Raw genomic sequence first — 12,675 nt, 5'->3', positions numbered from 1 at the left:
CCACACATATTCCTATATAGATGTGTGTATGTCTTAGATAAAATCTGAATTGTGCTTTGTATTCTGTTTTGAATTCTGTATCATCCACCTATATTGTGAGCATATTCTCCCTCTTCCCCCATAACAATTCCATTTTAACCTTACAGCAATTCCTTAGGACAGATATTCCTTAGAGAAGAATTCCAAGTAATACATGTAAAGAAACGAGGAAAGGATAAAACACCATTGGAGCACCTCAGGAATAAATGCTGCAGGCGGCACCACAGATGAGTACTGAAGTTAGCTCAAAGTACCTCCCCCCAAACACTTACTAATTACTGTGGTGTTTTTAACAAATATCCAAAAATTCCTTGACAGTCTTTCTTCTGGGAGGTGGACCTTAATTCTCCTCTCCTCTGAGTGTGGTCTGAACTTAGTGACTCACTTAGAAGGAGCAGAGGAAAGAAAAGGACAACGAAAACCTTATAGTGCGAGAGCTGATAGACTTCCCTAAGTGATCATGGTTATTTCAGCAGTAAAAGTCATGTCGAAATCATGAGATATTTCAATAAGATGTGATGAGGGGGGCATACCACCCCTGTGGTGTTCTTCCAAAAGCCTATAACCCAAGTCTAAGCACAAGAAATTATCAGACAAATCCAAATTGAGGGAAATAGTGTAAAATACCAACCAGTAGGCTTCAAAATAGTCAAGGTCATGAGAAACAAGGCAAGACTGAGGAATTGCCAGGAAGAGAAAGGAGGGAGATAGGATGACTAAACACCACGGAATGCAGTGGAATCTCAGATTGGATCCTGGAGGAGAAAAAGGTTTCAGAAACCAGGGTGTCCAAAGTGTCCAAAGTTGGAAATAATATCCCTATTTGCTAGTACCATGCACTTCTTTGATAATGTAGTTTGTTTAGTTGTTGTTTTTTTAAGATGTGGTACATTATATAGCTGTCTGGGCATTGGATTATTTTTATGGTGGTAGAGATGCTTTTGCAGGAAACCTTTAGATGGCAGCATCTCTCACCATAAACCTCATTCGGAACAGAATTTGTAAGATGTTTGACACAGGAGGATGCTCAGAATTAGGCTGACTCATCCCTTCAGTGTGTGGTGACGGAGCTGAGGCCCCCGGAGGGTCAGGACCCTGGCTCAGGGCTGAGCCGCTGGGAGAGCTGTGGACCCCTGTCTGGCCTTCTTCCCACCACCCTTCCTCTTGACCTGTGTGAAATGTTTCCTGGCTCTGTGGCCTTGTTAAAAGCCCACATTCAGCATCAGGCAACCAAGGAAAATGAGAGTCCAGTGAGATTTGGGACCAAAATGTAATATGTTTCAAAGCAGCAGACAAAATAGGTAATCTTTTTTGGGGGTAAGCAGATTTATTTAGATACAATTTTCATAGCATACAATTCACTCATTAAAGTGTACACTACAGCAATTTCTAGCATAGTCACAGGTTGTGCAACCATCAGCACACCCTAATTTTAGAACATTTTTATCACCCTAGAACAGGGGTGGGCAAACTTTTTGACTCGAGGGCCACAATGGGTTCTTAAACTGGGCGGAGGGCCGGAACAAAAGCATGAATGGAGTGTTTGTGTGAACTAATATATAATTCAAGTAACATCATTACATAAAAAGGGTACGGTCTTTTTTTTTTTTAGTTTGATTCATTTCAAACGGGCCGGATCCGGCCTGCAGGCCATAGTTTGCCCACGGCTGCCCTAGAAAGAAGTCCCATACCCGTAAGCCATCACCCCATAAGTCTGCATATCTCCCAGCCTCTGGCAACCATTCATATTTTGTCTCTTATTAATTTGTCTCTTCCAGACATTCATATGAATGAAATCACATAGTATGTGGTCTTTGGCGACTGGCTTTTTTCAGTTAGCATAATGTTTTCAGGTTTCACCCATGTTATGGCATGCCTGAATCAGAACTCCATTCCTTTTTATTACCCAATAATATTCCAGTGTGTGGATATATAACATCTTGTCATCAGTTGATGGACATTTGGCTGTTATGAATAATGCAACTAGGAACATTCACGCACAAATTTTTGTGGGAATGTACATGCACATAGAAGTGGAATTGTTGGGTCAATTGATAACTCTTTGTTTAACCCTTTTGAGGAACTGCCAAACTATTTTCCAGAGTGGCTATTGTGCATTGCCCTAGCAACATGGGAGGGTTCCATTCAGTCTTAGTACGAATTCCAGATTTCCCGATAAGTTGGGGTTGCGGGAGAAGGGAGAGATTTGACTCTGAAGCTCTCTTGTATCTCTGACTCACACACCAGACTGGCTGCTGCGCCTGTGTGCAGGCAGCCGTGTCAGCTGCCAAGAAAGCAGTCGTCTTCTCTGCCCCACACAGTTGCCGTGCGTCACAGGCTGATAAAATGCCTGCATTCTGAGGCTGCTCGGAGTGTGTTGATATTACAGGCTGGCTGTTTGCAATCCTTGCCTTCTGACTTCGGAGCGACCAAGCCACCCAATCATCTTTGTCCCAGTTGGAGAAAAATTCCAAAGATAAAACCCTTCGCCCTGAGCTGTCCAGGTTTGAACACGTCAAAATCACTTGCTTGACACTCACCGAGGACAGCTGTAGGGACTTCACCGCAGAAGAGCAGCTTGGTTTCTGTCCAAGTTTACATTCTCAAAACTGACCTTACCCACTTCTTCTTTGGCAGCCCAGGCTGGACATTCCCGTGTCTGTACTGAGATGACTGTGTGTGTGTGTGTGTTCGAGCTCAAGGGAGGGGAGAGGGCTGGCTCTTCCTTTAGGCATGTTTGGGTCCTGGTGAGGACACACACTGCACATGCTGAGCTTTGCATCTGGAAAAAATTAGCCACACTCAGATCTTTCCCACTACAGGTCCCGTCAGGAAGCCCAAGTATGTGGAAAGCCCCAGAGTGCCTGGAGATGCAGTTATAATCCCGTTCAGAGACGTGTCCCAGCCAACAGAGCCTAATGAGAATGGTAAGAATCTGTTTTCAATGATCCCTCCCCCGCAAGCCCCCCAAAGATTGTACGTAAGGGCATTTCATTTCTGAGTGAAACTTGAGTGCCTCTTGCAGGAATGCTTTTACTAAACTGAATGTGTTTGGGAGAGTTTTTTTTCCCCTCAGCTAGTTACAGAGGTCTGTTCCACTAATGTGCATTCTTGGAATTACTAGTATGTGCATAGTGTAGGAATAGCTGAGTGGGTACATATGCATTGTTTAAGGGTTCACTCTTATTTCCTCTCAAGTTTGACCTCCCTGGCATGGGGGGATATGGAAAAGCAGCCACGAGAATGCTTCCAAGACGTTGTTTTGTTTTTTAGTACTCCATCGTTTTAGAATATTTAACAACAGGCTTTTACTGGACAGCTGAAACTTTAGCTGCATGAAGCTTCTAATAATTAGCTTACTTAAAACCATTTGGTAGCTTTTGAAAGCTTATTTCTTAACATCTAAAGTTTTTCTTTAGGGGAATATAGAAGTGGGCCAAAAAAACCCCACACACCCAAAAAACCCAAACTAATTGAAACCTTTTCAAGAAGACATTTTATATTTTGCTTCCCCCCGCCCCAATATCTGGAAATGTGTGTGACAGGCATTAAAAACTTAGAGCATTTCATAGATGTATTAATAGTTTTTTTATTTTTTTAAATCAATTTAAGAATGTACCCCTTTGTTCCTTTCTTGGAGTAGGGGGTTGCCAAACTGACAGCTCTTTGGTATTTAATTTGTGTTTTGAATTTACATCCTATTTTCCTAAATAAACATGTTAAGGAACCCTGGCCTACGTAGGGAACCTGTTTTACCCTCATTGTGGGCACAAGCTCATGTAGTAATGCTGAAAGAGACAGGAAAACGCATCCATATTTGCACTTAGAAATATCTGGCACCCTGCTCTCCTAAGTTGTGGGGTGTGGGCATACAGCCTCTTTATGTTCTAACCACCAGGTGTGTATTCTCTGTTTCTGCATTTTGTGTGATGGGGAGTGGGTAGGAACATGGAGTGGGGTGGTGGTGCTGAAAATAAAGCTAAAAATGAATTGAGAGAGGAGGGATTGGCAGAAAAATGAAAATTGGGAAGAGGAGTTTGGGATGGGTGGTGGATGAGATGGGGCCAGGAGCTGGGCATGTGGGACAGGGAAGAGGAGGTAGTGTGTGTGGGTTGGCATGAGAAATTCCACCCTTTTTCCTCTGGCCAGGCACCCAGTCATTAGGCGTAGGTAGGAGGTTCACACTCGGAGAGGGACAGGCAGGGTAGTGCGGTGATGAAGACAGGAGAGTCCATGGTGGTATCTGGTTAGGATGGCCATCCTACATACATGAGGACCCTCTTTGTTGTGAATTCATATGTTCAGGGTGTCCGTGTGTTGATCTATTCTCATTTATGTTTTGAGTGTTGAATGGAAAAATAAAACACTGTTCCTCTAAAGTAAGTATCAGTCATCTTCCCATTTCAGAATAAGCCTGCCACCTTTTGCCCTCATTCCCACCCCCAAAGTCTTTGTAATCCTGGGTGGTTATGTCCCTTGCATTTTGGCTGGCCTAGCCTCCATTATATAACCTCTTCCTCCCTGATGGAGAGTATTGTTGAGTTCCTGTCTAGAGTTTATGACTTCTGCTAGAGTGAGAATGGGGGAGAAATTTAGGATTTTTATTGGGCAAAGAAAATAGTTTATAAATAGCTTCCATTGTCAACTTCCCTCCTCTGGCTCAAGGCAGAATTGGCTGTCTTTTTGGGGGTGAGGAGGCATTCTTATGCTTGGCGCCAGCTGAGCTGAATTCAAGTGTAGTGATTGATATTGCTGGAGTTGCCTGTAGTTTTCATGAGCACTCACTGCTAAGACTTAAGCTCTTGGATTTGACATCAGTCTCCAGGAGATCTGAAATTATGACATACCTGGGCTGTGAATAAGGATAAGAAGTTTCCAGAAGTTTTGCATAGAATTAAAAAACAAGGGTACGTTTTCTCTCTTTTAGGTGTTTGGAAAAGGGGTATTGTTCGTATTTGTGGGCGCAGGTCGTTTTGTGGTTAGTCATGGTGTTGGTGGAAGACCAAGCAGAGTTAACTGTTAGGTGAGGAGGAGGTGGTTGCCTAACAGAATCCAAGTTGACAAAGAGTCAAGGATGCTGTGTTTTGTAATTCCCATGGAATCCTTTAAATTTCAATGGAATTAAGTTTGACATATTAACATGTACATTTTATGTCCAGGTCATTGAACCTACCGGAGAGGCTGGGCTGAATTAAAGCTAATTGAGTTTGAGTTTGACCCAAGCATGTACAGATCCACTTCTAGGGCTTCATTTCATCACTTAAGTTTTAGTTTAAATCTTGGGCTTATGCTTTCTGTATTTCCTTTGGGCATTTTTTTTTTTAAATCTCTAAGACATTTTTTCAGGTGCCGTCAATAATAGCATCTCAGTCTTCACCAGACTAACAAACTCTATGGAAATAGCTCCTAGCAAAGTGCTTTCAAAATTTCACATAGACTCATGAAATATCTTCCTAAATGTGCTTCCTAAATGTTTGCCATACCCTCTCCAGGCTAGCTGCCTTGCTTTATGGTCATGTAGCTCCATAAATTCTTGATTCTTGGCTTCCTGTATAAAATTTAAATCAAAGTAAAATAAAATCAATGAGTATTTTGAAATTACTAATTTATAAGTAATTACAGTTACATATAAGTTGCATATTTTAGCCACCTGGGAAGTGGTTATATGGACAGATGAACATTTTTTTAATGCAAGCAAAGAACCTGTTAAAAGTTTGAATTCATCTGGATACATCTTTAGGGAAAGACATTCTACTTTATTCAATGTTTTAAAATATTTTTGAAGAACAGCATTTTCTACTCGGCAAAAAAAGAGTGAGTTAATGAGGTCCTCAAACAAAATACAATCCCTCTTTTCCTATCAAATGGCTCTGTCACACAGAATGAGTTCTTCACAAATAAGCCTTCTATCGTAAAACAACATATTGTTTAGGGGGAAAATGTCATTTACCCACAAAATAATACCTTTGCCTTAAGGGCAAGTAAAAAACCAGATAAGTTAGAGAGGATTACTAAGTTACAATAGGATTCACAGCTGTGTTTCTTAAATTAAGGGCAACCATAATCCATTTAGGTCGGCTTCAATCTGTCATTAGCTACTTGAGCAAGCTTTGATGGGGAGGGGTGAGAAAGTTTTAGTCTTATGAGTCATTGCTTGGTGAAGATCAATCTCAAAATATAATTAAACATTTTTTTCTGGCAGTCTGGTTAGCAAGTAAAACTGACGCATACGAAACAGCAGAATCATTAAATGCCAAACTCTCTTATTGGGAGGTGTGGGTCTTTTTTAGATCTGTGTTTAAGTTAATATCGATGCCTTATGTTTTTGGTTATTTTTCCAGGCATTTAAAAAGATGTAGAGAATGAAAAAGGTGTAAAAACTAATGGCATTTGTCTACCCACTCCTCAGGTTAACAAATAAAACATAACTGTTTTCTCCTGATCTTATTCTTCCTTTCCCAAGCAATAACCTAGCTCCTGCTGTTGATTTTCAGCTTCTTCTTAGAATGGTGATGGACTACTTGATGAATAGTCAAGTAAAGTTTTATTAAATTAAAGTACAGAGAGGGGACACACCTGGTATGTGTGTGGTGAAGAGAGACTGGAGGTAGAATATCCATTCATTCTCTACTTCCTTAAATAAATATTAATTACATTCCTATGCTGTGAAAAGCTCTATGTTGGATGCTATTTGAGACGGGTTATCAAGCATAGGTCTTTTCTTCACAGAAGCTTAGAGTCTGGTTGCGGATTAAAGGCCCTGTGTACAGAGTGATTATCATGCGAGGGGGGAAGTAGTGTTGACTGATTCCAGCTGTGTGATAAATCGGATGCACATGAAGGCACCAGGAAACACTTAATTGGTTGGACCTATGCCTTAAGATTTACCTGGCATAGGATGGAATGAGGCAGGAAGGAGACTAGGATCAGACAAAGGCTGTAAAGTGAGAAAATAAGATCTCAAATTAGAACAGGATCAGGGAAGAAGAGGTGATGAATAGGAAGATTCATGAGAAATTGCAAGGGCCAGGAGCTGTTAGAGGCAAAGATGATGACTTCCAGGCTTTTTATTTACTTATTTTAAATCTTTATTGTTGAAAGTATTACATATGTCCCCCTTGTCCTCCCATTGACCTCTTCTCGCTCACCCCTGCCCACTTGCAGGCTTTGAGAGTACATTTAGAGCAGTGGAGGAGAGGCAACGATCCATTTCAGTTTGAGTTCAGTTCCAGGCATGTTCAGTGGGAGGCGCTGTGGAGCATTTAGGTAAAAGTGTCCAATGAACAGTTGGAAAACCAAACTGGTGCTCAGGAAAGAGCTCAGGATGTCAACTGGGCAGCCATTGTTTAGAGGAGATCAGATAGGTTAGACTAAGGACAAGGTCATTGAGAGAAGAGGACTGAGGAGCACCAGCGAAGGGGCAGGAGGAGAACCCGTGAAACCACACATATCCTGGAACCATGGATTTTCCCTCCGTGTGTCTTTCATGGTGGCCGCCGCTTGCCCCTTGCAGGACAGTATTTTTAAGGTCAAAATATACAGGAATAACAAAAGAGGAGGTGGACTGTTCTAAAAACCCATTACTGTGCTTAACAGGGATGTTTGAGGAGAGTTGTGAAGGCAAATGAGTTTGAGTTGTAGGTAGGAGATAAGGAAGAGGAATTGGTGGGGCACGACCCCTGTTTTTATCCCAAGGAGTTGAGAAGGTAAGGGAAGATGAGAGGTCAGTTATTAGGGTGAGGAGTGTGTGAGACTATAGATTATTCATTTTTTAAGTATATTTTTATTGATTTCAGAGTGGAAAGAGGAGGGAGAGAGAGAGAGAAACACAATGATGAGAGAGAATCATTGACTGGCTGCCTCCCATATGCCCCCCCACACTGGGGATGGAGCCCAAAACCCGGGTGTATGCCCCGAGTGGGAATAGAACTGTGACCTCCTGATTCATACGTTGACCCACATCGGCCGGGACAGCTTATTCATTTATTTTTTATGAAAAGGGAGAATTTAATACAATTGGACACTTAAGGCAGAGGTTCTTAAAGTGTGTGTAGGCTGCGGACTTCTAGGTGTTACTTGTAGGGATCCATAAGGTCAAAACTCTTTTCATAATAACACTAAGAAGGTTTTCCCATTTCTCTTATGAGGAGATTTGCACTGCTGGTGTAAAGAATCATTGGTAAAACTTCTGATGCCTTAGTTCATGCCAAGGTAGGGACACCTGCTATTTTAGGGCCACACAGGATATTTTCCACCACCACTCACTTGCATCAAAAATAATTCACTGAAGAATGTCTTGATGAAAGACTAAAAATAACAAATGTTATTAAATCTTGACCCTTGAGTACTCATCATTTTAATATTCTGTGGGGATGAAATGAGGTTTGCCTGCTAGAAGAGGCTGGTTGTCCCCAGGAAAAGCACTGGTGTGACTGTTTGCATTGCAAGCTGAACAGTCTTTTTTTCTTTCTTTCTTTCTTTAAATGGGCCATCAGTTTTACTTGAAAGGATGACCAACAAACCATGCTTATTCGGAATTTGGTATTTGACACACATTTTCTCTAAAAGGCACAAAATGAATATATTGCTTCAATTTAAAAAAAAATGACAGGATTAGTTGCCAATGGTAAAATTTGACCTTTCAAGTGAAAATTATATTTTGGGGAGTTTGCATCTGTCACATTGAGATTGACGGCTTCCTAAGACATTTTTTTAAGTTTATTTTTAATAAAAATCGTATGTATTTAAGGTCTACAGCATGGTTATTGTATATACATATACATAGTGAAATGATTACTATAGTCAAATTATCATATATTCTGACACAGTTACCATTTTTTATTGTGTGGAGATCAGCTGAAATCTACTCCATTAACAAATTTTCATGATTCAATACATTATTATTAACTATAGTCACCATGCCAAACATTAGATCTCTAGACTTACTCATCCTGCATAACTTTTTACACTTTAACCAACATCTCTCACCTGATTCCTCTTTCCTGCCCCTAGTAACCACTGCTCTGCTTCTATGTGTTTGACATTTTTCAGATTCCACATAAGAGATCATGCAGTTTTATCTTTATGTATCTGACTTATTTCACTTAGCAGAATCTCCTCTAGTTCCATTCATGTTGTCACAGGTGGCAGGCCTTCCTTCTTTTTTATGGCCATATACTATTACATTATATACAGGGGTGGGCAAAATTAGGTTAAATTACCACCCATCATTACCTAAAAGAGAAAATGTGTGTCAAATATCAAATTCTGAATAAGCATGGTTTGTTGGTCATCCTTTCAAGTAAAATGAAAATAATAATAATAAGACAAAAGTACAAATAAATAATACAAAAATAAACTGTTTTGCATATTCACAATTGTAAACCTACTTTTGCCTACCCTGTATATGTGCCACAATTTATTTAGTCATCCATCCTTAGACAGCTAGTTACATTGTTTTCTTCCTTTTTTTATTGTTTAAAGTATTACATCTGTCTTCTTCCTCCCCCCCCATTGACCACCAACCACTCCCACCCCAAAGGGCAAGCCCCCACTGCCCCAGTGTCTGTGTCCATTGGTTATGCTTATAGGCATGCATACAAGTCCTTTTGGTTGATCTCTGACCCCCACCCCCTTCCTTGCCCCTTGTCTCTGGATCTATTTTTGTTCATCAGTTTATGTTGATCATTATATGCCACATATGAGTGAGATCGTGTGATATTTATCTTTCTCTTACTGGCTTATTTCGCTTATCATAATGCTCTCCAGTTCCATCCATGCTGTTGCAAATGGTAAAAGTTTATTCTTTTTTTACCGCAGCATAGTATTCCATTGTGTAGTATTCCAGCGTAGTATTCCACAGTTTTCTAATCCACTCATCTGCTGATGGCACTTAGGCTGTTTCCAAATCTTAGCTATGGTGAATTGTGCTGCTATGAACATATGGGTGCATATATCCTTTCTGATTGGTGTTTCTGATTTCTTGGGATATATTCCTAGAAGTGGGATCACTGGGTCAAATGGGAGTTCCATTTTTAATTTTTTAAGGAAACTCCATGCTGTTCTCCACAATGGCTGCACCAGTCTGCATTTCCATCAGCAGTGCAGTAGGGTTCCTTTTTCTCTGCATCCTCACCAGCACTTGTCGTTTATTGATTTGTTGTTGATAGCCATTCTGACAGGTGTGAGGTGGTACCTCATTGTTGTTTTGATTTGCATCTCTCGGATGATTAGTGACTTTAAGCATGTTTTCATATGTCTCTGGGCCTTCTGTATGTCCTCTTTCAACAAGTGTCTATTTAGGTCCTTTGCCCATTTTTTGACTGGATTGTTGACCTTCCTTTTGTTAAGTTGTATGAGTTCTCTGTAAATTTTGGAGATTAAACCCTTATCTGAAATATCATTGGCAAATATATTCTCCCATGCAGTGGGCTTTCTTGTTGTTTTGTTAATGGTTTCTCTTGCTGTGCAGAAGCTTTTTATTTTGATGTAGTCCCATTTGTTTATTTTCTCCTTAGTTTCCATTGTCCTAGGAGCTGTGTTGGTGAAGATATTGCTACAACATGTCTGATATTTTGCTGCCTATGGAGTCTTCTAAGATTTTTATGGTTTCCGGTCTCACATTTAAGTCCTTTAACCATTTTAAGTTTATTTTTGTGTATGATGTAAGTTGGTGATCTAGTTTCATTTTTTTGCATGTATCTGACCAATTTTCCCAGCACCATTTATTGAAGAGATTGTCTTGACTCTATTTATGCTCTTGACTCCCTTGTGAAATATTTATTGAGCATAATGGCTTGGGTCAATTTCTGGGTTCTCTGTTCTGTTCCATTGGTCTATATATCTGTTCTTGTGCCAGTACCAGGCAGTTTTGAGAACCGTGGCTTTGTAATATAGCTTGATATCTGGTTTTGTGATCCCTCCAACTTTGGTCTTCTTTCTTAGGATTGCTGTGGCTATTTGGGGTCTTTTTTTATTCCAGACGAATTTTTGCAGAGTTTGTTCTAGGTCTGTGAAATATGCCATTGGTATTTTAATGGGAATTGCAATGAATCTATAAATTGCTTTGGTAGTATGGACATTTTAATGATGTTGATTCTACCAATCCATGAACACGGTATGTTCTTCCATTTGTTTATGTCTTCCTCTATCTCTTTTTTCAATGTCCTGTAGTTTTCAGAGTACAGGTCTTTTACCTCCTTAGTTAAGTTTATTCCTAGGTATCTTAATTTTTTTGGTGCAGTGGTAAACGGGATTGTTTTTTGTTGTTGTTGTTTGTTTTGTTTTTTAGTTTCTCTTTCTGTTAGTTCATTATTGGTATATTTAAAAAGCCATAGATTTCTGGGTGTTAATTTTTGTATCCTGCTACATTGCCGAATTCATTTATTAAGTCTAGCAGTTTTTTTGATGGAGTCTGTGGGGTTTTCTATGTACAGTATCATGTCATCTGCAAATAATGACAGTTTTACTTCTTTTCCAATTTGGATGCCTTTTATTTCTTCTTCTTGTCTGATTGCTATGGCTAGCACTTCCAGTATTATATAAAATAGGAGTGGTGAAAGTGGGCATCCCTGTCTTGTTCCTGTTCTTAGAGGAAATGAATTTATTTTTTGCCCATTGAGTATGATGTTGGCTGTAGGTTTGTCATGTAAGGCTTTTATTATGTTGAGGTATGATCCCTCTGTTCTCACTTTGCTGAGAGTTTTTATCAAGAAAGGGTTTTGGATTTTTTCAAATGCTTTTCTGCATTGATATGATTATGTGATTTTTGTCTCTCAATTTGTTTGCTATGATTTTTAAATTGAGGTCTGTGATGATATTAATGAATGTAATATTTTTGGTATTGTGTAATAAAATGCATCAACATTTGTAAAACCAGATCTACAAAACCAGTATTTTTGAAATGACCCAAAGCATGATGTTACTAAATTTTGCATGGGTAAAAATTTATTTGAAGCATAAAACAGACTGTTGGATTTTACTGTAACAGAGTACAAAAAGTTCATTGATATGGATTCCGAATCAACATTGGAACTAACCTTTAAGAAATAGCTACTTGTCAAGTTTTGATGAGATATCAAAGAATATGTATAATTAACTAAAAAGCTTTCTCCCTTTCCCAACTACAATATCTGTCTGAGGCCACAATTATTCACATATTTCAACTAAAAGAATATATCATAGTAGATTGAATGTAGAAGCAGACATTAAAATCCAGCTGTCTTCTATTAAATGAGACATTAAAAAGATTTGCACAAATGTAAAATAATACCCTTATTAATTAACTTTTAAAATGGAAAATAGAGTTATTTTTTTAAGTTGTAGCAATGTTTATTAACTTAAAATGCATTAGCATGCATTTTAAATTATTATTATCATTCTTTAAATATATTTTTATTGATTTCAGAGAGGCAGAGAGAGGCAGAGAGATAGAAACATCAGTGATGAGAGGGAATCATTGATAGGCTGTTTCCTGCATGCCCCCCACTGTGGATCAAGCCCAAAACCCAGGCATGTGCCCTGACTGGGAATAGAACCTTGACCTTCTGGTTCACAGGTTGACACTCAACCACTGAGCCATGCCGGCCGGGCTTAAATTATTATTATTATTATTTTTCAATGTGTGAAACGTCAAAA

The 12,675-nt window shown here is 39.4% G+C and overlaps 1 protein-coding gene across 1 annotated transcript in view; it reads left to right on the top strand.

The window, feature by feature from the left end:
• Window positions 1–12,675, top strand: part of TANC1 (tetratricopeptide repeat, ankyrin repeat and coiled-coil containing 1) — a 233,453-nt gene that overhangs the window by 140,545 nt on the left and 80,233 nt on the right. The window contains 1 exon segment of the mRNA XM_023745748.1: window positions 2,862–2,966. Coding sequence (XP_023601516.1) covers window positions 2,862–2,966 — 105 coding nt within the window.

This window comes from Myotis lucifugus, unplaced genomic scaffold, assembly GCF_000147115.1.
Source record: "Myotis lucifugus unplaced genomic scaffold, Myoluc2.0 scaffold_5, whole genome shotgun sequence".
NCBI lineage: Eukaryota > Metazoa > Chordata > Mammalia > Chiroptera > Vespertilionidae > Myotis > Myotis lucifugus.
This window is presented reverse-complemented; position numbering and strand designations above follow the sequence as displayed.